The sequence below is a fragment of the Orcinus orca genome, chromosome 12 (genome assembly GCF_937001465.1).
Source record: "Orcinus orca chromosome 12, mOrcOrc1.1, whole genome shotgun sequence".
In the NCBI taxonomy this organism is placed as follows: domain Eukaryota; kingdom Metazoa; phylum Chordata; class Mammalia; order Artiodactyla; family Delphinidae; genus Orcinus; species Orcinus orca.
In genome coordinates, this window is record NC_064570.1 from 74,033,396 (window position 1) to 74,058,611 (window position 25,216).

Here is a 25,216-nt window from a genome sequence, read left to right on the forward strand (position 1 = left end):
AACAGGCTCTGGACGCGCAGGCTCAGCGGCCACGGCTCACGGGCACAGCCGCTCCGCGGCATGTGGGATCTTCCCGGACCGGGGCACGAACCCGTGTCCCCTGCATCGGCAGGCGGACCTCAACCACTGTGCCACCAGGGAAGCCCGGGACTTTAAGGCTTTAAGTGACTAAACAATTCTTCAGTGTCCCCTGAAGTTCTTCAATGTTCTAATATAATTTACATGGACAACATAAATAACTACATTGCTTTTTCTCGAAAGAGACTGAAATGGTTTCTACAAATTAGACCAGACTCACACTTTTTATTTAACATAGACAATCTGGAATACATATTGAACCCATTTGGGGCATTCTGTTTAATTTATTCTAGTAATCTGAAAAGTCACCCTATCTATATATAGCTAAAGTATCCAGATCGATGTTAACTCACTCAAGAAACTTATCTTTTATTTAGTTATTGTAAACAGTTTTTTAAGAGTAGGAGAAAAAGAAAGTCTTAATTTTATAAGTTAGGAGAGGAAATAGAGCGGAGGTTGACTCACTTGCCCAAGGTCATCAGCAACTAGGGCCTGAGTTCCTTCTTCCATGAGAAGAGCCCAAAGCTCTGTGAACTACCCAGACAGTGCAGCCGGCCTTACAGCTTGGGGGACCTACAGAAACCAAGATGGGATACTTCACGGTAGCAAAAAAAAAAAAAAAGAAAAGAAAAGGAGGAGGGTATCAGATTATCCTCACAAAAGGCTAAAGCAGGGGCCTGCTGTAGAAAAATACGGATAGATCAAGCTGGAAGCCCCTTTTCACCCATTCTCCAAAAAAAGTTAAGTGATCCAAGCAAATCCAACTTCTTACTGTACATTTCTGGGGAGTGACTTTGAGGAGACTGTTGGTAAAACCAAGAAATGGGAAATCTTCATGACACACACCCTGCACTTGCTTGTCAAAGGACCCAATATGCCATCCATGTACTCCTACCATCTTCACTTTGATTAATGGGCCCAAAAGGGATGCAAATTAACCCTACTTTCATAGCCCTGGCTTGATAAGATGGCTAGAGGATTCAGTCCAACCAGACCATGTATGCTCTCTCTCAAGATTAGTAGTCATGGAAGTTTCAAGGAGCCTCCCTTTCCTGAGGGTGGAACTGTTATAGACCACAGTTTGCTTGAGAGAGTTTGGGTTTTCAACATCCTTGCCTTGTAACACAAGAGCCCTCTCACTGAGTGTCCTTATATGCAACATTATTGGACTAAATATCTCACAACAGCCACACATGTAAAAAATTACATGGAAAAAAGATAAGACCCTATACACTACAGGGTAATGTTGTTAACAGAGTCACTAAAGAATTACTTATCTCAAAAGAGACACCACAAAAACTCTCATTGTAATAATTTGGCAAAATCTATCAGCTACACAGTCACGAATTTATAGTAAGGTCAATACATATTTCAATAATTTGACTTTAGAATTAAGAGTAAACAATATTCCATTTACAAAAATGTCACTGATAAATGGTTCAGATCATCTAACAAAGCACAGTTAACATTATCCTCGAACAAGAAAAGGGTGAATAGTTGGTAATAAACAAAACAATGCTAATAACAATGCTGATTAAGGGTTTTTTTAAGATTGTAACAACCTATTTGTATTGCCCTAAATGCTGACTCTATAAAGAACTAAGTAAAACAACGTGGGCAAATGTGGACAAAACTAAAGCACTATATGTTGACATGAAGGGAAAATATCAATGAAATTTTTGTGAACGAAAGGTTTTTGACAAAAGATGCTGCCTTTCACAGGTGCAAAATATCCCTCTAAGTTGATTCGGTGATTGGTCAAAGAACAAAAGCATCTAAGTGATATAATATTATCACTTCTAAGAGAAGAATATTTCCAAGTATTATTCCCAATATTATGCACTCTAATATGCCCTTTTTTTTTTTTTTGGTGGATAAAGAAAAGTGCTTTATTCAGGAAGGCTGCAACCTGGGAAGATGGTAGACTAGCAACCCCCAAACCATCTCCTAACATGCCCTATATTTTAGAGTTGGTATTTCATAAAGGTGTTTTTAAAAATAGACATTTTAAATTATTTTTTCAAGGACACTACACTCCCAAAGTGCTTTCTTTTTGTTCTTATCTATAACTTCCCTAACATCACATGTATCTGCTTAACATATCCAATGACATGGAACTCACTTCTTTTCAGGTATTCCAAAACAGAAACATAAAAATCAGGGCTTCCCTGGTGGCGCAGTGGTTGAGAGTCCGTCTGCCGCTGCAGGGAACATGGGTTCGTGCCCCGGTCCGGAAGGATCCCACATGCCGCGGAGCGGCTGGGCCCGTGCGCCATGGCCACTGAGCCTGCGCGTCCAGAGCCTGTGCTCCGCAACGGGAGCGTCCACAACAGTGAGAGGCCCGCGTACCGCAAAAAAAAAAAAAAAAAAAAAAAATCGTAAGTCTCCCTCTAGGTTATGATAGAGGTCAGGTCTCAGGAGAAAATAAGTCCTTCTAGGCATTCAGCTAGACAGACAATATCTCAAGTATCATCTGTAAGCCACCTTAAGTTAAAAGGGTCATAGGACACTGACAGTATGTCCAGAGAAGAGCAGTCAGTACTGTGAGGAATCTGGAAACCAAAAGGTGGAAATAATGGTGGAATGGGATGGACAGAACATTTAGTCTAGAGATGAGAAGACTAAGAGGAGGCTTGGAAGTTGCCCAAATATTCGAAGACAAGTCGTGCAGAAGTAGGTGCACACAGGGTCTTATGAGAGAGATGAATAAGAGTCAATAGGTGATACAATGGAATATGACTCAGCCACAAAAAGAAACGAAATGGAGTTATTTGTAGTGAGGTGGATGGACCTAGAGTCTCTCATACAGAGTGAAGTGAGTCAGAAAGAGAAAAACAATTACCGTATGCTAACACCTATGTATGGAATCTAAAAAAAAAATGGTTCTGAAGAACCTAGGGGCAGGACAGGAATAAAGACGTAGAGAATGGACTTGAGGACACGGGGATGAGGAAGGGTAAGCTGGGACGAAGTAAGAGAGTGGCATGGACATATATACACTACCAAATGTAAAATAGATAGCTAGTGGGAAGCAGCTGCATAGCACAGGGAGATCAGCTCGGTGCTTTGTGACCCCCTAGAGAGGTGGGATAGGGAGAGTGGGAAGCAGACGCAAGAGGGTGGGAATATGGGGATATAAGTAAACGTATAGCTGATTCGCTTTATTATACAGCATTGTATGCAACACAACATTGTAAAACACAACATTGTAAAACAATTATACTCCAATAAAGATGTTAAAAAAAAAAAGTCAATAGGTGGAAGTTAGAGAAAAGCAAATTTCAGCTGAAGTCTTTCTAACAAATAGAGCTGTGGGACAAGAAAACTGCTCACCTCATTTTTATGGGAAGAGTCTAGAAGGAGCTTGAGGACCGTCATCAGGGTGCTAGTTTGCACAGGGAGCCAGGCTGTTCACTTTTGGCTACTTCTCTATTTTCCTCCAGCATCTTAGGCAAAACAACCAATCTCTCTACCTCTCAAGTTGTAAAACTGTGGTAATGCAGAAGATAATTTTATGGTGGTATATATAAGAGAGGAGGAAAATACCTTTCTTGTAGAGATGATGAAGCACTAGACAGCTCTGTGCCTGTGGGAGACATCAGCTGACCTGATTAAAACGCATAAATACGGGATGGAATAGTGAAGACCTTTATAATGCATGTGATGAGAGCCCTGTGAGAGTCTTCGGAATTGTTAGGGAGGCAGGAGCATGAAAGTCCCAAGGGATTAACATACACACACCACTATATATAGAATAGATAACCAACAGGGACCTACTGCACAGCACCCGGAACTCTACTCAATACTCTGTAATAACCTATATGGGTAAAGAATCTGAAAAAGAATGAATCTATGTATATGTATAATGAATCACTTTGCTGAACACCTGAACTAATACAACACTGTAAATCAACTCTACTCCAATAAAAAATTTTTTAAAATGTCCCAAGGGAACCGCTGTAAACCCAGAGCAGAGGGACAGGTTCTGCGTGAGTCTCACTCCCAGTGGAAAGTCCGGCTCTTCCTCCTACTTGTGAAAGCTTTTTCAGCTGCCAAAATGTTTCAGTCACATGGAAATTGGGGTTGTCAGGCTTCCTTAAAATTCCAGTCTTCAAAAATAAGCCTCTCATCCCTAGAGAGACTAATTAAAAACAAAATAAAATCCATATTTCCAACCATCAACCTTTTTGGTCAGAAATACTAATGAGAAACTAGACTCTCAGATAAAAGGCTACTTAACAGATTAGCCAACCTGCCTCCGCCCTTTGGCACCACCAGCCCAGCCTCCCCTGGAGGAGTTTAACCACACCAGGAGACAGAAGAATCATGCCTCCAGTGAGTCACGCCAAGGAGATTAATAGCCCCAAGCCCCAGCACAGGGACTTGCAGTACTGTTACTGCACATGGTACCTGTCACACATCAATATCTCAATCTACAAACATGAAGACTTAATCTCCCCTTTCTTTCTTCCCCACCAATCCAGTCAAAGCAAAGTCTGGAAAATGTTGGAGGAAATTAATACAAATAGTATCAAAATTAATAACATACTGAGGTTTCTGCCATCAAAAATTCATAAGCAGTTCCATGATTGAAAGAACTAAAAAAAAAAAGAAAAGAAGAGCCAAGAGAAAGGGGTCATTTTATTATTTTCCAAGTGTGACATGAGAAATCAGAAATTAATAGAAAAATGCCCTAACAGAAGATCGCTACATAACATTACTAGTAATGTGATTATAACCAAAGGGAAATTAATGATTAGAAGCAAAGCACCAGTCACCCTGCAGCGTTTAGAAGGAAACTCAGCAAGAACTCATTTATCCAGCGCTGTAGGGAGCTGAGTTATTCAACATATTTGAGAGTTCACCCCACTCATACCTTTAAGCAATAAGATTGTATTTCAAACAAAGTGTGGAGAGCAGCAATTAATCTCTTCATCATGGCAGGCAGAATTTGGAACATCAAATATAATACACTGCAATCAAGGTAGATGTCTACCTTGTTTCTACATTAAAAAACTACAAACTACTATGACTTTTTTTTTCAATATTCTACGTACTTTTAATAGTTTTTTTTCTTTTCCCATAGAGTGCCTTGTTTTCAGGCTACGAGTATGTCGGCTTTAGTCTCGTCAACATCCTTACCTTTGTCAACATAACTTTTCCCCACCTTCGAATGTGTTGCTTCTACATCTTCTGATATGTTGCTTCTAATCTAATGTGAGCTATGACACTAAGTAAACAAGTTTGTTAGAATTCTATGTAAAGTAAAAGTTGAAGGGATATGATTAAGGACCTCATAGAATCAGTGTGTGTGTGCTTTTATGAATAGGTTTTAAGGCAACCGACCATAAGCTACTTAGAATTCTTTTTCTACCTACTTAGCCACATCATGGAAAAAGGATTCTAACCTCTGGATTCTAACCTCTGGATAAGTGGAGAGTTCATATATCATGGGACAAGAGATGAACTTTGATTTCACACCTGCTATATGATGCCACTCATAGTAATAGCTGTGAAAGATACATAAAAGGCAGAGTCTAATGGGAATGAGATGAGGACATTAAAAACAACACAAAGGGGGCTTTCCTGGTGGCGCAGTGGTTGAGAGTCCACCTGCTAATGCAGGGGACACGGGTTCATGCCCCAGTCCAGGAAGATCGCACATGCCACAGAGTGGCTAGGCCCGTGAGCCATGGCCGCTGAGCCTGCGCGTCCAGAGCCTGTGCTCCGCAATGGGAGAGGCCACAACAGTGAGAGGCCCGCGTACTGAAAAAACAAACACAAAGGGAAACCTGCTCTCAGAGATGGAAGGAAAGACGTAAAGGACAATGAGAAAACAGGTCCAGAAAAGCTTCCTGGAGGAGAAAACATGTAAACTGAGTGCTGAAAGGCTCATCAGACCTCAGATCCATCTAGGGAAGGAGATGCAGAGGAAACAACAGGTGCTAACGGGCTGCAGCCACAAAGAGCAGGATGTTTTCAGGGAACTATAGTCAACTTGGTAGAGCTACGCTATCACACGTGTGTGGAGAAAACAGCAGAAGATGATATAAGATAGCACACCAGGGACAGAGAATGGAGGACCCATATGTTATAATACGTTGTCTTGAAGGCGACCCCAAACCACTGACAGAACTGAACTACAGGAGTAGGGATTCATGCGGTTTTTCAGTTTAGAAAACTTACCCTGGCCAAAAGTGTGAGCTTTAAAGGAGCAAGAGGACACTATGTCCTAGAGAAAAATCATGATGGCTTGAGTAAGGCACTGAGAGCGGAAGGAACAAACAGTTCAACAGATACTGCAGGTGGGCTTCCCTGGTGGAGCAGTGGTTAAGAATCCGGCTGCCAACGCAGGGGACACGGGTTCCATCCTTGGTCCGGGAAGATCCCACATGTCGCAGAGCAACTAAGCCCATGCGCCACAACTACTGAGCCTGCGCTCTAGACCCCGCAAGCTACAACTACTGAGGCTCGTGTGCCACAACTACTGAAACCCGTGCGCCTAGCGCCTGTGCTCCGCAACAAGAGAAGCCACCACAATGAGAAGCCCGCGCACCTCAACAAAGAGTAGCCGCTGCTGTCAGCAACTAGAGAAAACCCGCGTGCAGCAGCGAAGACACAATGCAACCAAAAATTAAATAAATAAATAAATTTATTTTTAAAAAAAGAGATACTGCAGGTGATCCAGTCTAAGTCAAAGTGGGTTACCCTGGGGGGTGAGGGGGAGTGAGGTGGTGGGGGGAAAGCAGCTGTGGAAAGTTAAAAAGGCAAATGCCAGAGATTTATAATAAAATCACTATAAAACTTGGTGAGTGGATCTCAGTTCCACTCAGAACTGGAGAAATAACTGACCACTCGATTATGGTAAAAAGACGATAAAGTTAGCAAAAGAAAAGTCTAAGGGGGACTTCCCTGGCGGTCCAGTGGTTAGGACTCCACGCTTCCACTGCAGGGGGCACTGGTTTGATCCCTGGTTGGGGAACTAAGATCCCGCATGCCACACAGTGCGGCCAAAACAAAATTAATTAATTAAAATAAAATAACATGAAATCATTTCTTGCAAAAAGGAAAGTCTAAGGACACAAGGCATTTTACTAGAAATGAGAGAAATCCTGTGTAAAACATAAAAGGTAAATGGAGAACTTCTTATAATATCTGTATTATTTTATTGCATTACTTAATACTGAGATATTGGGCTGGCCAAAAAGTTCGTTCGTTTTTTCTGTCTGCTGTTACAGAAAACCTGAACGAACTTTTTGGCCAATCCAATATTTTTCATATTCAAAATGCTAAAGGATGGTTCTCCTTCATTTCACACAACACTCCCCAATTCTCTCTTAACGTTTCTGCCAGATGATCATCAAGTTTCTCCCATCAATGAGGGTCTCACAACCACAAGGGGCACTCATTTTGACAGTTCCAAATGATTTATAGTCCCTTTATGGATAAAAGTGATACACAGTCTCTTCGACATAAAACTGCTTCCCCACAACTTCCTCCTGGCATTTCCAAATACTATACTCTGGATTTTCACATCATGAATCGGTTTTAATATCTACAAGGCAATTCCTAAAGCACCTTTAAAAAATAAAAATAAATCAAGCAGTTAATTTCTTCTACATGATAACCAAAAACCAGATCTTTTTGTCCTTGCAATGACCCGCTGTTTAGCTGTCAATCAGGGAGGCCATACTTATTACATGTCGGAATCTCTCCAGTTACGGTTGTTTCACTAGGTCTTTATTGGCTTTGGGGAAGAAGATCCATTATAGCTGCTAGTTAATCTTATTTTGCTTGATTTACTGTCAAGAAATAATATTCATTTTGCTGCCCAATGATGATTTACCACCTTTGTCATCTAAAATTTGCTAAACTCTATTGGAAGGATTCATTATTTTAGAAAGCTAACTTTCCCTTCTTTCCCATCGCCAATTTTGCAATTGGGGTTATTGGCAAAAGAAGTATAAGAGGTACTCAGGCTGTAAATGCCAAATCCATTAAATGCCAAATCCATTCACTCAAAAACACTACCTGTGCGGGAGATTTCTGATACCTTCTCAGTAAGCCAGAAATCTATATAATGAAGATATTCTCATGGTCTACTTAACAATTCGATCCATTCAAGATCAGGCTTTAGAAACACCACATTCAATGTGCGCCATCATGGCTGACATTCCACATTGTTCAGCAGTTCTGGCCACATGAGAAAAAAATAAGTATATAGACTAAAAAAGAGGAGACAAAATTGGTCTCACTTGCAGGATAAGATTACCAACCAAGAAAATCAGACAAAATCAACTAAGAAACTATTGAAATGAGTAAGATTTTGGTGAAATTATATATAGACTAAGACAGACAAATCATCGGGGTTTCTGTTAAAAAATGAAAAAAAAAACATAATAGAGAAGTTTTCCAACCCAAGATGACTGACTGAATGTACGCTTTTGTCTTCCTTCTCTCCTAAGGCAGGAAATGAACACAAAGGGGGAAAAAACCTGTAACAGCCAAAACAACAAAGTGGGGGAGCGGTAGTGATAATTAGGCAAAGGAGACTGAAACAAGTCTCTGGTGGATGTGGGATGGAATGTAGACTAAGGGCAGAGGAAGCTAAAGCCCAGACCCATGGGGGTGCAGAGGGGGTGGCCAGGAGCAGAGGAAGTTAAGGTCTCCAGAGACCCCAGATGGGCTCATGAGCAGGTCTGGAAGGTGGGTGTAAGAATTGGGAATGAAAACAGGGGAATTATATAAAGCAGCTGTACCAGCTGCCCCACATCCCCAATAAAACACATCTCTCCAACCCCGGCCCCAGAGACAATCCCGGCAAAGAAGCCAGTCTCTCACAAAACCATTCAAATCGCCTGCAAAGACAGGCCTCTAATGGAGGGGTTGATGTCCAAGAGTTAATCCTAGCTCTACTGTACATCTACAGGCACCCCGTCCTGCCCATTCACTCACCCTAAATAGCAAAGTCTCACCCTTGTGCACTCTCTCCATGGAAGAGGCACCTGCTGAGGAGAGAGACTTATGGGAAAACTGTACCAGTCTGCTCTCCAGAACAATTGACAGGGAGAAAAAAATACATATTACCAGAAAAACCAAAACTACTGAAGAAACAGAGATAATGTATAGAACAGAACTGTAAAAACTATTGTTATTTTATAATATATATAAATGGAATTTATATTATATTAGTACACCCAGAACAAGAGAAGAAGCTATGGCATAAAACAACACACACAGCATGCTTCAAAAAGAACCGAGCATAAGGAAAAAATTCTGATTGCTGAAATTAAAATAGGCAAAGTAAGAATTAAAAGATAAATAGAGGAAATGTCCCAAATACTGCAAGAACATAATGGGACAAAAACTAGGACAGAGAAGACGAGAGACACAGAGAATCAGTCGAGAAGGTCTAGTCACCAAACTGGTAAGAGATTTTTGAAAAGCAAATATACAAAAGATATAATTATTTTAAAATAAGTAATAAATCCCCAGAGGAAAGTCATGAGAGGCAAAACAAGATGAACGGAACAGACATGCATTTAGAAACAGACCTATGGTATTTCAGTATAAAAGTACAAAAAAAAAAAACTTAAACGTTTCCAGAAAAACAAACACAGAGAGAGATCACTTACAAAAGAATGAGAAGCAGGCAGGCATGAAACTTTTTTACCCCAATATGATACAAGTATATAATGAAGCACCCTCTCCAAAGTCCTAAGCGAAAGTTTTTGTGAACACAGAATTCTACACACACAATTTGCACAGTCAAGTATCAATCAAGTGTGAGTCCAAAATAAATACAAGTCTCCCTTGTCCATACACTTTTTGCTTGAAGAAGTTAATTATGTACTTCCCTCAGCAAAATGAGGGAGAAAACCGCGGAAGAGGAAAGACCCATAAAACAATGTCTGTAAGAGTGAAATGGATAAACATCTCCAAAGACTGTCATGCAGCAGATTTAGAGAATGGCAGTCAAGCCTAGAACTGGAGACAGGAGGACTCCCTGGAGAAGCAGAAAGTAAAGTAGATTCCAAGACACAGTATTGCTCTGCAAGATATAGGCTAGTTACGCCTTCTCAAGGAGAAAAGGAAAAGTAATTCGAAACTCTAAAAAATCCAAAATGATCTTAAAGAATGCCAATGGCCCAAATACGAAGCACCTAAAATGTAGCAAGATTTTGTATAATTTATGCACTCTAAGAAAAGGCAAACCATTTGATCTGGATGCCAAGAACATCTCCTTAGAGGGGCCCGAGGGCAGAGAACACTTGGCCTGATGTAAAAAAACAGAATCTTATTCCCTTGGTCAACTCAGTGGTGAAAAATATTTATGTTACCATAATAATATCAAGAGTATTATTTGCTGGTTTTTAACTTTTAGAATCAATGTATAGACAAAGATTGGAAGATTGAATTGCAGTTACAGAACAGAATTTAATGTTATCAGTCTTGGCAACATAAAAATAAACAGCTGATAGAAAGTGGAAACTGGAAGGGAAGAAAGAGGTGGAGAGGTGAGACAGAGGACATTAATGTCACCTTCTTACACAGTGAAAGGTCAACAGACAATGAGAAGAGTTAATAGAACACAAAAATAGAGATTTAAAGAAATAATTGAAAATCAAAAGGCAAATAGTAGAAGAAATAAAATGCTATAACTCAAAACTGCAGAGATGATGAGGTGAAGCTAGAGCTAATGCAAGCACACTGCATCTTCATGTGTCAGAGTGGGGAAAAATAATGTTTAAAACTGATGAATGAAGATCTAAGTTCATGGATATACATGTGTGTGAATATACATATGCACATACGTGTGTGTTGGACTATACCTGATAACCCAAAACTTTTGAACATACTCTCCACTTTTGACAGTTTCCCTAACTATTACTCCCACTTTCTCAAGGTAGAATGTAAGAAACTAATTTCCAGTCACCATCACAGCTAAGATAAAGATGTGACCTAGGCTCTGTCAACCAAGTCTAATTCATCAGTGAGCCACATGAGGGACTGGGCAAGGGGAGTCCAATTTTCAGGCACAAGGCGTGGAACATGTTTTGGGGCCAGAGGCAGCAGCAACTAACCTAGGCATGCTGGCACACATGCAATTTGCCCCAGCACGTTAATGTTTCATGCCACTAAGAAACACGGTAAAAGGCAAAGCATAACCACAGAGCTGAGAGCCTCAGAGAAAGACAGGTCCATACACAATGGCTCTTGGCTCAGGCTGGCCCATCTGCTCTGTTTCAGAAGTGTTTACCACATGGTTTTCCCTGACTTCAATGCATTTTGCCCTTAACTCCATAATTCAGCAGGTTGAATCTTTCCTGCCTCTAGTTACAAACTTTTCCTTGCTCCAGTTACAAAGTGACAGGTTTTAAGTGGTCTGCCCAACCTGTTTTTTCCATTAATCCTGTTATTTTTAGTGAGTATTTCTGTAGAAATGTACAATGTATTACTTAGAGATATGGAAGTAGCCATCAGAAGAACAAAACAGAGAAATGGTTAAAAGTGGCTGTGTTTACAATCCCACTCCTGGGCATATATCCAGACAAATCTCTAATTCAAAAAGATACATGCACCCCTATGTTCATAGCAGCACTATTCACAACAGCCAAAACATGGAAACAACCTGAATGTCCATCAACAGATGAATGGATAAAGAAGATGTGGTATATATATAAATGGAATATTACTACACAAAGAAGAATGAAATAATGCCATTTACAGCAACATGGATGCAACTTGAGATCATCATACTAAGTAAAATAAGCCAGACAGAAAAAGACAAATACCATATGATATCACTTATATGTGGAATCTAAAATATGACACAAATGAACCTATCTACGAAACAGAAACAGACTCATAGACATAGAGAACAGACTTGTGCTTACCAAGGGGGAGGGGCTTGGGGGAGAGTTGGAGTGGGAGGCTGGGGTTAGCAGATGTAAGCTATTGTATATGGAATGGATAAACTACAAGGTCCTACTGTACAGCACAGAGAACTATATTCAGTAGCCTATGATAAACCATAATGGAAAAGAATATAGAAAAAGAATGTATATATATGTATAACTGAATCACTTTGCTGTACACTAGAAATTAAACCATTGTAAATCAACTATACTTCAATAATAAAAAAAAAATAAAGTGGCTGTGTTTAGGGGGGTGGGCCTAGGGACAGGGATGGAAAACACTGTTTTGCATAACAAGCTCTGTTGTACTGTATGTTTGGTTACCATGTTAATGTATTACTTTATCTTAATCTCTTCTACTGTCACACTCAAAAAAGAAGGGAGGGTGAAAAAGGGAAAACTGTGATAACGGTGATACTATTCACAATATCAACAGAAATAAAATACTAAAAAATAAACTTAAGGGGCTTCCCTGGCAATCCAGTGGTTAAGACTCCACGTTTCCACTGCAGGGGGCGTGGGCTCGATCCCTGGTCAGGGAACTAAGATCCTACATGCTGCATGGCATGGTCAATAAATAAATAAATAAATAAATTTTAAAAATAAAATAAAAAAATAAACAAAATGTGGAACAGCTATGTAAGAAACTATCTAGCTTAATTAAAGATATAAAAGAAAATATAAACAAGCAGAGAGAAAAACCAAGCTCCTGGAAGAAAAATCAAGAGAAGTGTATGACAGGAAGTGTAGGTGTGTGGAAGGGGTGACTGCCCGTGATTGATACTAGCAGCTTCCATTCTGAAGTAGAAAAATTAAACAGGGAAGTGGCATCCATCCTAATTTTATTTTTTAAAACCTTTATAGACCATAGTTTCAATAATTTTTAAGTTAAATTTTAACTGCAAAACTGGGGTGTTTAGAAAGGCAAGAAAATCTTACAGATTTTATATAGCATAAATACTATAATTTCATCAAGTGTTAAGTACAGTTTAATGGGAAAGTAAGTTAAACGACCATCAAAGAGAAAAACAGAAAGTCAACAAATGTAGATTTTTTTTTTTACGTTACACCTCAAATGTTAAACTCAGAACCCAATGTACCTATGATCTTTGTTCACCAGGAAATGAGGTGATGAATTTCTTTCTTTTCATGCTGTTCCTAAAAGCAAAAGCAGATAGTTTAAATGAAATGAAAATCTTGAGTGGAACTCAAATAATTTAAGTGTACAGGCATACCTCAGAGATATTGTGGGTTGCGTTCCAGACCACTGCAATAAAGTGAGTATCACAAGAAAGTGATTCACAAGAAAGTGATTCACAAGAAAGTGTTTGGTTTCCCAGTGCATATAAAAGTTATCCTTATACTATACTGTAGTCTACTAAGTGTGCAATAGCATTATGTCTAAAAATACAATGTAAAGAAACAATGTACATGGGCTTCCCTGGTGGTTCAGTGGTTAAGAACCCGCCTGCCAATGCAGGGGACATGGGTTCAAGCCCCGGTCCGGGAAGATTCCACATGCCACGGAGCAACTAACCCCATGCGCCACAACTACTGAGCCTGCGCTCTAGAGCCCGCGAGCCACAACTACTGAAGCCCGCGTGCCTAGAGCGTGTGCTCCGCAACAAGAGAAGCCACTGCAATGAGAAGCCCGCGCACTGCAACGAAGAGTAGCCCCTGCCCGCCGCAACTAGAGAAAGCCCACGCGCAGCAACAAAGACCCAACGCAGCCAAAAATAATAAATTAAAATAATAAATTTAAAAAAAAGTACAGACCTTAATTTAAAAAGACTTTATTGTTCAAACAATGTTAACCATCATCTGAGCCTTCATCAAGTCATTATCTTTTTGCTGGTGGAGGGTCTTGCCTCAGTGCTGATGGCTGCTGACTTGATCAGGGTGGTGTTTGCCGAAGGCTGGGCTGGTTGCGGCAGTTTCTTAAAATAAGACAACGAAGTTTGCCGATTCAATTGACTCTTCCTCTCACAAATGATTTCTCTGTAGCCTGCAGTGCTGTTTGATGGCATTTTACCCATAGAACTTCTTTCAAAATTGGAGTCAACCTTCTCAAACCCTGCTGCTGCTTTATCAAGTAAGTTTATCCCATATTATAAATCTTTTGTTGTCATGTCAACAATCTTCACAGCATCCTCACCAGGAGTAGATTCCATCTCAAGAAACCACTTTCTTTTTTTTGCGGTATGCGGGCCTCTCACTGTTGTGGCCTCTCCCGTTGCGGAGCACAGGTTCCGGACGCGCAGGCTCAGCGGCCATGGCTCACAGGCCCAGCCGCTCTGCGGCACGTGGGATCTTCCTGGACCGGGGCACGAACCCGTGTCCCCTGCATCGGCAGGCGGACTCTCAACCACTGCGCCACCAGGGAAGCCCAAGAAACCACTTTCTTTGCTCAGCCATAAGAGCAATTCCTCATCCATTTAAGTTTCATCATCAAGTTGCAGCAATTCAGTCACATCTTCAGGCTCCATTCTGAATTCTAGTTCTCTTGCTAAGTCCACCACATATGCAATTACTTCCTCCACTGAAGTCTTGAACCCCTCAAAGCCATCCATGAGGGTTGAAATCAACTTCTTCCAAACTCGTGTTAATGTTAATATTCTGACCTCTTCCCACGAATCACAAATGCTCCAATGGCATCTAGAATGGTGAAACCTTTCTAGAAGTCTTTCAACTGACTTTGCCCAGATCCATAAGAGGAATCACTATCTATGGCAGCTGTAGCCTTATGAACTGTGTTTCTTAAAGACTTAAAAGTCAAAATTACTCCTTGGTCCGTGGGCTGAAGAATGGATGTTATATTAGCAGGCATGAATACATCATTAACCTTGTTGTGCATCTCCACCAGAGCTCTTGGGTGACCAGGTGCATTGTCAATGAGCAGTAGTATTTTGAAGAAAATCTTTTTTTTTTTGAGCAGTATATCTGAACAGTGGGCTAAAATTACTCAGTAAACCATGTTGTCAACAGATGTGCTGTCATCCAGGCTTTATTGTTCCATTTACAGAGCACAGGCAGAGTAGATTTAGCATAATTTTTTAAGGACCCTGGGATTTTCAGAATGATAAATGAGCATTGTCTTCAACTTCAAGTCACCAGCTGCACTGGCCCCTAACAAGAGAGTCAATCTCTCCTTTGAAGCTTTGAAGCCAGGTGTTGACTCCTCTCTAGCTGTAAGAGCCCTTGAAGCATCTTCTTACAACAGAAGGCTGTTTTGTCTACATTGAAAATCTGTCATTTGGTGTAGCCACCTTCATTAATTTTCTCAGCTAGATTTTCTGGGTAACTTGCTGTAGCTCCTACACCAGCACTTGCTGCTTGATCTTCCACTTTGATGTTATGGAAATAGCTTTTTTTAAAACCTCACACACCAACCTCTGCTAGATTCAAACTCTTCTCTGCAGCTTCCCCACCTCTCTCAGCCTTCACAGAATTGAAGAGAGTTAGGGTCTTGCTCTGGAATAGGCTTTGGCTTAAAGGAATGTTGTGGCTGGTTTGATCTTCTATCCAGACCACAAAAACTTTCTCCATATCAGCAATAAGGCTGCTTTGCTTTCTTATCACTCATGTGTTTACTGGACTAGCTCTTTTAATCTCCTTCAAGAACTTCTCTTCTGCGGGGATTCCCTGGCAGTCCAGTGGTTAGGTCTCTGCGCTTTCACTGCCGAGGGCCCAGGTTTGGGGAGCTAAGATCCCGCGAGCCACGCAGCCAAGGAAAAAATTTAGAAAAGAACTCCTCTGCATTCACAGCTTGGCTGTTTGGCACAGGAGGGCTAGCTTTCCTGTCTCAGCTTTGGACGTGCCCTCCGCACTAAGCTACATCATTTCTAGCATTTCTGAAGTGAGAGACGTGTGACACTTCCTCTCACTTGAACACTCAGAGGTCACTGTAAGATTATTAAGGGGCCTAATTTCAATATTGCTGTGTCTCAGGGAAGAGAGAGGCCTGAGAAGAGGGTGAGAGACAGGAAGAGCTGGTCAGTGGAGCAGTCAGGACACACACATTTGTGGATTAGGTTCACCAGCTATATGGGCTCAGGTCCTTGTGTCCCAAAACAATCACAATAATAACATCAGAGATCACTGGTCACAGACCATCAGATCAAATATAACAATAATGAAAAAGTTGAAATACTGCAAGAATTACCAAAATGGGACAGTGAGACACAAAGTGAGCAAACGTTGCTGGAAAAATGGCACCAGGAGACTTGCTTGATGCCGGGTTGCCACAAACCTTCAATTTTTAAAAACACCATATAGTGGGAAGCACAATAACATGAGGGATGCCTGTATAAGAGGACACATCAAAAAGGATTAGAAATAGAAAAATATAATTATGTAGTTTAATCTTGCTCTCTCTCCAGTTCCATACAGAAGGAGAAAAACAATGCCAAACGAAATTGAAATATGATAGTATGATTTACAAGGTTTATACGGTATGTAAAAATGTCATATTTTTAAAAGCATTATACAGGTGGGCAAATGTAAAAGAAAATTAGAGATGTTGCACGCTCAAATGTAGAAGCCTTTCATCAGCAAAACTCAAATGATACTTTTTAAAGTATGAAGTTAGTTAACTGTAAAATAACTACTCTAACAGGAGGCACTGTTTTACTACAAAACAGGGTTCAAGAATTTAAGACCTCTGGGAATTCCCTGGCAGTCCAGTGGTTAGGACTCCACGCTTTCACTGCCGAGGTTGTGGACTCAATCCCACATCGGGGAACTAAGATCCCACAAGCCACGCAGCACGGCCAAAAAAAAAAAAAAAAAATCCCTATTTTGTGGAGTAAAGGGAACCCTCCTACACTGTTAGTGGGAATGTAAGTTAGTGCAGCCACTATGGAGAACAGTATGGAGGTTCCTCAGAAAACTAAAAATAGAATTCCCATAGGATCCAGCAATCCTATTCCTGGGAATATACCCAGACAAAAGGCACAAATGAACCTATCTACAAAACAGAAACAGACTCATAGACATAGAGAACATACTTGTGGTTGACAAAGGGAAGGAGGGAGGGAGAGGGATGGACTGGGAGTTTGGGGTTGGTAGATGCAAACTGTTATCTATAGAATGGATAAACAACATGATCCTACTGTATAGCACAGGGAACTATGTTCAATATCCTGGGATAAACCATAATAGAAAAGAATATAAAAAAGAATGTCTGTATGCCATAACTGAGTCACTTTGCTCTACAGCAGAGATTGCCACAACATTGTAAATCAACTATACTTCAATTAAAAAAAAAGAGAATTTAAGACCTGAGATTGAACTGTAGTTCTTATTAGCAGAAAGGCCACTTATTAGCAGAAAGGCTAAGGGACGCTTCTAATCTGAGACTCAGTTTTCTCATCTCTAAAATGGGAGTGATAATTCTTAGCATATAGGACAACTGAAAGGATTAAATCAGATTACACAGAGTCCTGACAGAAAGCCCACATGAAATAAACATGGGCGAAAAAGTACTACCCCTCTCCGGAAATACATTTCTATTGCCAGTATCTTTTATACTTCCAAGTTACGTCACAAATCACAGTTATTTCATCACATCTTGAAAAATATTTATAAAATTCTGCTCAAATTCTGTTTGAAAAGCTGCATGCTGTTAAAAAAAAAAAAACAAGAAAAGAAAAAAAGGGAAAGGCCCTTGAGTCCAGCGACGTGGGTGGAGCCCCAGCTCTGCCCCTCATCAGCTGTGTTGGCTGGAGCAGGTTCGTCTACCTTTTCTGAACCTCAGTTTCCTCACGTGTAAAATAATGACCCTCATGCCTAATTAGAAGAACTGTCATGAATACTAAAGGAGACATGGTAAAACACATCATTTTAACTTCCTTTATTTACCAATTACCAGACACTATGTTAAGACTCATTATATAAACTATATAACACAAAATTAGATCAGAGATCATTTTTTATTTTAATCTTCTTCAAAACATAAGTCAGACCAAAAATTTGCCAGGTGGCAGGAGTGATGCTCTCCATGTATCTTTTCCTACAGGAATTACAAGTTTCTCATTTAACTGCTTTCACTGAATAACCGAATTATTATTACATATTACATGTCATTTTTTTGCAATTCAATATGATCATTCAAGAAAAATTGACTGCAGATCTTTTACATACTAGACACTCTTCAAGACCCTTAGGGATACAGCAACAAGCAAAATACACAAAACTCCCTGCCCTCATGGAACTCAGAGTAATTGGCCAAAGGCCATCACACAGGGAGATAAATATATTAGTCACATCCCAAATATAGCATCCAACAACCTAGAACTTGTTCTTTTCAGTACAACAACTAACTAGTTGTGGTCACAACAAAGAAAATCCAACAGGAACAAGAACTCAGAAGGTGGAACTAAGTTCCAAATTGTCAGCCTCTCTATTTTGGAACAGAACAACCATTCTCATCAGACAAGATGACCTTGCCCTGCCTGCCTGCTTTCTCGGTGAGGTCAACCTACATCCAGAATAATTCCAAACTAAAAGCTGAGAATACGTGTATTATTCTTAAAGGAAAGCATTTAATTTTACCACAGATAATATTAAGTCTAAGAAAGATTTTTGAATCATTTCCTTAGTAGGTTTTTGATATTAGAAGCTGCTTATACTCACAAAAGAAATACATGTAATTTTTAGCATATAACTTAAAACAACCTTATAGTCTACCAACAGAAAAAATAAACGCTCTCAGTGATTAAACGCATGTTAATTAAATCAGTAATAATCTTAAACCTAAATAGCCTTGCACTGCCGGGGAGACATATAATTTTCATCTGGCCATATTCTTTGATTACATGTTTTCACTAAAAGCTTATTTAGAGACTGAAAGTGAAGAGCAGTGAAAGATTCCTAATTTGTTTTCAATCTAATAGATCATAGTTGTTCTAATATATACTTTATAGAAACCACTTGGGTTGCATTATAATATATGCTCTAGAATAAAAGTACTGTCATACTACTTATGTAGAACGATAACATAAAATATGCTTAATTTACAATGACGGAGCCAGGCCCCACTATGAAAACCTGGTGCTAGTAACCATGAAATTTGGTTTAAGAGGGGCCTCTAGTGGTGATGGAAGGTACTAGCTCCCCTTCCCACCCACCCCCAACCCCTCCCTTGGTAACGTCTTGTTCTCATTCATTCTCATATTCTCCCCTCTCCCTCACAAATGTAAAGCCTCAAGCAAAATAGCTAGTATTCAATCACCAAACTACTCAATCAAGTCCAAGAAATCAACTAAAAAGATGTACATAACGGGTAGTACTGCACCGTTGTGGATTCTCTAAGGGCAAATTCTCCAACTTTCCCATAAAACCAATTTAGAGCCATTCAGTGCAGAGTACAGACCTTAACATTACCTTGCTCGTGTTAGCCGTCTTAATAAAAATGAAATCTATGGTAGTCTAAACCAATCTCATGACGATGAAAACAAACTTAAACACAGAATTAAGTAAGAATTAAAGTCATAAAATATAAGACATACATTTTATGTTTATCTTCAGTGGTACCATGGATCTTCTAAACGTTTTGCACTATTCACAGTTACACTAATTAATGCCAGGTGCAAATACAAAGACTAAGCAAACTTGGTTTTTTATATATAAATTACTCATGTCCAGGTGACCAACATTTAACTCCTTCTCAGTTTCACTCGTACAATATCCCTTTCCTTTATTATGGAAGGACCCTCTGCTCCCAAAACCTCTCCACACCCACTCCTCCCTGCCAGCCTTCCTACTGCCTTACCTTAATGAAGGGTCCCAGTGAAGTCTTTTGAAGTAAGAATGGAAACAGTTAGGGTGAAAGGGTAGGAGGAAAGGATGGTAAATCTAGGGACCCTGAGCCCTCCCTCCTAACTATGGTCCCTTCCTCGTGCCCCAGCTGAATTACTTCTAGCTTCTGTCTCACATTGTAGTAACACTGAGGCCCTGCCCTGCTCCCATGATAGCCTAACCCCCAAATACTCTGAGACTACAACTGCCTCAATATGTAGCCTAAGAACAACCATTTGTACCTCTGGGCACATCATCATCTTTTGCTACGTAATTTAGGTTTAAAAGAGAAAGGAGGGGGCTTCCCTGGTGGCGCACTGGTTGAGAGTCTGCCTGCCGATGCAGGGGATGTGGGTTCGTGCCCTGGTCCGGGAAGATCCCCCATGCCGCAGAGCGGCTGGGCCCGTGAGCCATGGCCGCTGAGCCTGCGCGTCCGGAGCCTGTGCTCCGCAACGGAAGAGGCCACAACAGTGAGAGGCCCGCGTACCGCAAAAAAAAAAAAAAAAAAAAAAGAGAGAGAAAGGAGGGGTGAAAGCAAAAGAGAGAGAGAGGTGGAGAGAAGAGTGGAAGGGGTAGAGAAGAAGATTCTTTTTATATCAGGTCCTAACTTTGTTAAAAAAAAATTTTTTTTTAATTAAAAAAAAAGAACACCTCCCAAATAGATTATACTCAAAAAATTAGGTTATACTTGGGGGTGAGGGGAAGGCTTTGAGACACTTTCTTGTACCACAGTGCGTTTGAACAGAGAAAACTCCTGATCAGAAGCAGTGCCTAAGAGCTGTGCTGGATGCAGAAGTCACAGGTCACTCCTGGGACCAGCAGGAAGGCCAAAGGGAACAGGCCCAGAATGACCTCTTCCAGCTCTAAATTCCATGACCATGACCCACCTGCAATGCAGACAAGGAAATGAGAAGAGAAGGCTTCTGGAAGAGCCCAAATTGATAACATAAGGTTTGAAGAGTGAAGCATGTGTTCTCAATTCATGAGAAAACTTTACAGGCCTTCCCTGGCCAATGTACATGTCTGGCTTACAAAGTCTGGTCAGCTGGATCCCATGCACAGCTGCTGATAATGTGACAGCAAAAAATAGGATAAAAGAAAACAAATTTAAAAACCATAAAAATTAAGCACAAAAACATATCAATGAAATAAATAGCTAAATACCTCAATAAATGTAAATATCAATATAGTATGACATCCAAGTTAAACTGGACTAAGTTTTTGTTTTGTTTTGTTTTCGTTGTCAGCTTTAATTTTTTTTTAATTGAAGTATAGTTGATTTACAATGTTGTGTTAATTTCTGCTGTACAGCAAAGTGATTCAGTTATACATATATATATTCTTTTTTTATATTCTTTTCCATTATGGTTTATTACAGGGTATTGAATACAGTTCCCTGTGCTATACAGTAGGACCTTGTTGTTTATCCATTCTATATATACTAGCTTGCATCTGCTGACCCCAAACTCCCACTCCATCCCTCCCCCACTCCCTCCCCCTTGGCAACCACCAGTCTGTTCTCTATTGGACTAAGCTATTTTTAAAAGATGAAATTATATACATTATATTTTCCTTGAGAAAATATAAGTGAAAAAGCTTTAGAAATTTTGACATCCAAAAGGTTAAGAAGTTTTAAAAATGGCTACACAGAATAGTTTTCATCTATGTAGAAAAATTAATTACCGTAAGGACTCATTTCTCGGAAACTACAGACGGCTGACGTTTACTGTAGTCAATTTCACTTTGACTTTTACAATAGGTATATTGGTCCTATTTTAATAGAATTCAAATGAGTAATTTCGGTACACCATCAGGAAAAAAATTTATTAAAAAAATAAAACACAAGGTCAAACTAAAACTTAAGACTTAAAAAAATGTTTCAACTTAGAATAAATTTGTGGATTTATTCATAGAGCAATATTCAAAAGGGTCACTTTTGAACTTTCGTATAAAGCATCAAGAGTAAGAAAAAGGCACCAAATTCAAAACATTTCAATATTACAACCATTTTCACAGCATATTGTCAAACCTTCTCTTGCTGATATTCCTAATAATTTTTCAACAAATTTTTATCGAACACCAAGCCTCCAGCTAGGCATTGTTTCAGGGACTAAGAATTCAACAGATAAAATCCCTGCCCTCACAAAATTTACCTTCTAATGGGGGAAGATCAACAATACAAAAATTACATAATATGTTAGATCGTGTTCATCTTTTTAGAGAAAAAGAAAGATGAGGTGAAAAGGAGTCTTGGCAGGAAGGATGGGACTCAGTATTTATTATATAAGCTGGTCAGGGGAAGCCTTCAGGAGAAAATGATATTTGAGTGGTGACCTAACAGAATCACTTGGTTGAGAGTCAGCCAGGAGCATTTCCTGAAGGCTGGATGGGCAGAGGGGTGTGGAATGTGGTGCGATCAGGTGAATGCCTGTAGACCTTGGTTAGAAATTTGACTTTTCCACTGAGTTGAATGGGAAGCCATCAAGGCCTTTTGAGACTAGAAGGGATATTATATGACTCATGTTTCAAAGGATCATCTCTGCCTATGGCAAGGATAGGACAGAAGCAGAGACAGTGGTTAGGAGGCTACAGCCAAAACCCAGGTGAGAAAGGCTAGTGGTTTGGACCAGGATCAAGGGTAATAGCAGTAGAAGTGGTGGTCAAATTTTGGACATATTGTGTAGACAAAGCCAGGAGGATCTGCTTTGGAACTGAATGTGGGAAAGCAGAGCAGGAGAGAGAGAGAAATCAAAGCCGCCAGGATGTAAAGGCAAAGGGCAAAGCCTTACTTATTTCAATAATTAGCATAATTTAATCTTCAATTAAAGTGTAAGAACGTCAAAATTAGGTGCCAATTTTCTCTTCTCTATCACCCACACCTTGAAAATGGTCGTTTCTTTCTTTTTTGCAGTGTTGAACATAGCGTTCTAAGTTGAATGACAATATGATTCTTGAAATCTCGAGTTTCCTGCAAAGCCTGTCATTCTCTTGCCAAAATCAAGTTTTGTTTTGTTTTTTGTGGGCAGCTTCTCTGAATTTCCACTCATTAAAAAAGAATCTTCATCTCAAGCTGGACAGCAGCTCAAGGACTGTGCCTGGCCACTGCTTTGTAGCTTGCAGTTCACTTCTAAATGCATTTTGAATGTGGTCTGTATCTCAGCAGGAAAGACCGTTCAAACCCACAACACTTAACCACTGTTCTTACCCCTGGGAAGGCTTGGGAAGAGCAGCTCTACCGCTCTTGGGATGAGAGGTCCTGCTTCTCATCAGTGTGACAGCTGAGCTTTGTTAGGACAGCCCTGAATAACAAAAGAAACTCCCCCCCTGGCCAGAGCTCACCAAGGCTCTCCCTGAGTCTACAGAAAGGTCCATTGCAATACAAATTCAAGAAACTAATCAATGGGAACACAATGCTTTTATTATTTCATTCTTTTCTTTTTTTACTTTCTGTTGAAGATTAACATACACAAAAAAGCACACAAAATGAATGTTCTGTTCAGTTTTCAAAAATTGAACCTGTATAACCAGCACTCAGAACAAGAAACTGTTACCAGCATCCCATACCCTTCAGGCCCCCTTCCAATTTATTAACCACCATATGACAATCACCTGACTCCTAACACCATAGATGGGTTTTGTCTATCTTTGTACGTTATATAAATAGAATCACACAGTATGTACTCGTTCGGGCCTAGCCTTTTTAAGTCACATTGTTTGTGAGGTGAATACACAGTGTTCCATTCAATTTGTAAGTCATTTATTGTCATTGCCGAAAATATCCTATTATGATTCATCCTCTGGCTGGTGTACATTTAGGTAGTTTACAGTGTGAGGCTATTAGAAATAGTGCTTCTATGAACATTCTTGAACTTATCTTTTGTACATTTCTGTTGGGTATATACACAGGAGTGGATTGCTGGGTCACAGGATTCAGCCAGATAATGCCAAACAATTTTTTTTAATGGTTGTACCAATTTATATTCCCAATAGTAGTATATGAGAGATGGATTATTCCACATCCTTGGCAACACTTGGTTCTGAGGGATATTTTTCATTTTAGCCAGAATGCTGTGTCTTTAGTGGTATCTCATTGTGGGTTTTTTTTTTTTTTTTTGCATGTCCTGATGTCTAAAGAAATTGAATAATTTGCCATATGTTTATCAGCCATTTGGATATATTCTATCATGAAGTGCCTTTTCAGGACTTTTGCCCATATTTCTATTGGATGTCTGTTTTTTTCCTTTTGATTGTAACAGTACTTTATATTTCTGAATACAAATTTCCATGAGTTTCTCCACATGTGTTGATTTAGTCTCTTACTGAGGCGTTTTGTTGAGTAAATTCTTAATTTTAATGAAGTCCAGTTTTATCAGCCTTTTTTTAAATGTTAACATTTCTGAGTTTTTATTTTGTTTTTTCTAATTAAGAAATCTTCGACTGCACAGGATCATAAAGATATTCATCTATTCTCCTAAGAGCTTTTTCATTTTCTCTCTCACAATTAGATCTGCAATCCTCCTGGAACTGACATGTGTTTTACGGGTTAACATTATTTTCTGTGGTACCCAACTAAAACAGCATCATTTATGGAAAAGTCCATCTTGTCGTCTCTGAATTGCAAAGTCACCTTTGTTCTGAATCAAATGACCAGCAGATGTATTTCTGTACTTTTTATTCTGCTCCATTGGTCTATATGTCCATCTTTATACCAATACAATGTTCTAATTCCTACAGCCCTGTGACACATCTTGCCTATAACACATTTGATAATTAAGTCCTCTAGCTTTATTCATCTTCAAGACTGTAAGGCCAAGAAGAGCCAAGGCAATCAATTAACATGGTATGTGCTTCTATTTGTTTGGATCTTCTTTAATTTCTCTAAATATTTTGTTATTTTTCTGAATAAAGTTTTTCAACACACATCACTCCATTTCTTCCTAGGTGTTTGATTTTTGATGCTTTTAAAAATATTATTAATATTAATTTAAATTAATATTAATATAAAATTAATATTAATTAAAAATTAATTCTGAATTAATATTTCAAATTAATTTCAAATAGTATTTTCATTATTATCAATTTCAATTATTATTAATTTCTGTGGCTGGTATATGAAAATACAGTTGATTATTGTATATTGACCTTGTTTCCAGGGGCCTTGGTAAACTCATTTAATTCTAATAATCTGCCTGTAGATTTTACTGATCTTTCTTATATACACGTCATGCTATCTACGGATAAGTTTTATTTCTTCCTTTTGAATCCATATGATTGTCATGTCTCTTGCCTTTAAGTATGAGCATCCTGGGGACTTCCCTGGTGGTCCAGTGGTTAAGACTCCGCACTTCCAAGGCAGGGGGCAGGGGTTCCATCCCTGGTTGGGGAACTAAGATCCCACATGCTGCGCAGCGCAGCCCAAAAAA

General features: G+C 39.6%; 1 protein-coding gene across 8 annotated transcripts in view; it reads right to left on the reverse strand.

Moving 5' to 3' along the window:
* Positions 1–25,216, reverse strand: part of BCKDHB (branched chain keto acid dehydrogenase E1 subunit beta) — a 287,874-nt gene that overhangs the window by 166,458 nt on the left and 96,200 nt on the right. The window contains exon 9 of one of the 8 annotated variants that reach the window (XM_033428573.2): positions 21,291–25,179. The exons of the other annotated variants lie outside the window; for them this stretch is intronic. Coding sequence (XP_033284464.1) covers positions 25,021–25,179 — 159 coding nt within the window. The 3' untranslated portion in view covers positions 21,291–25,020. Of the gene's footprint in view, positions 1–21,290; positions 25,180–25,216 lie in introns of those variants that run through there. 8 annotated transcript variants of the gene reach the window in all.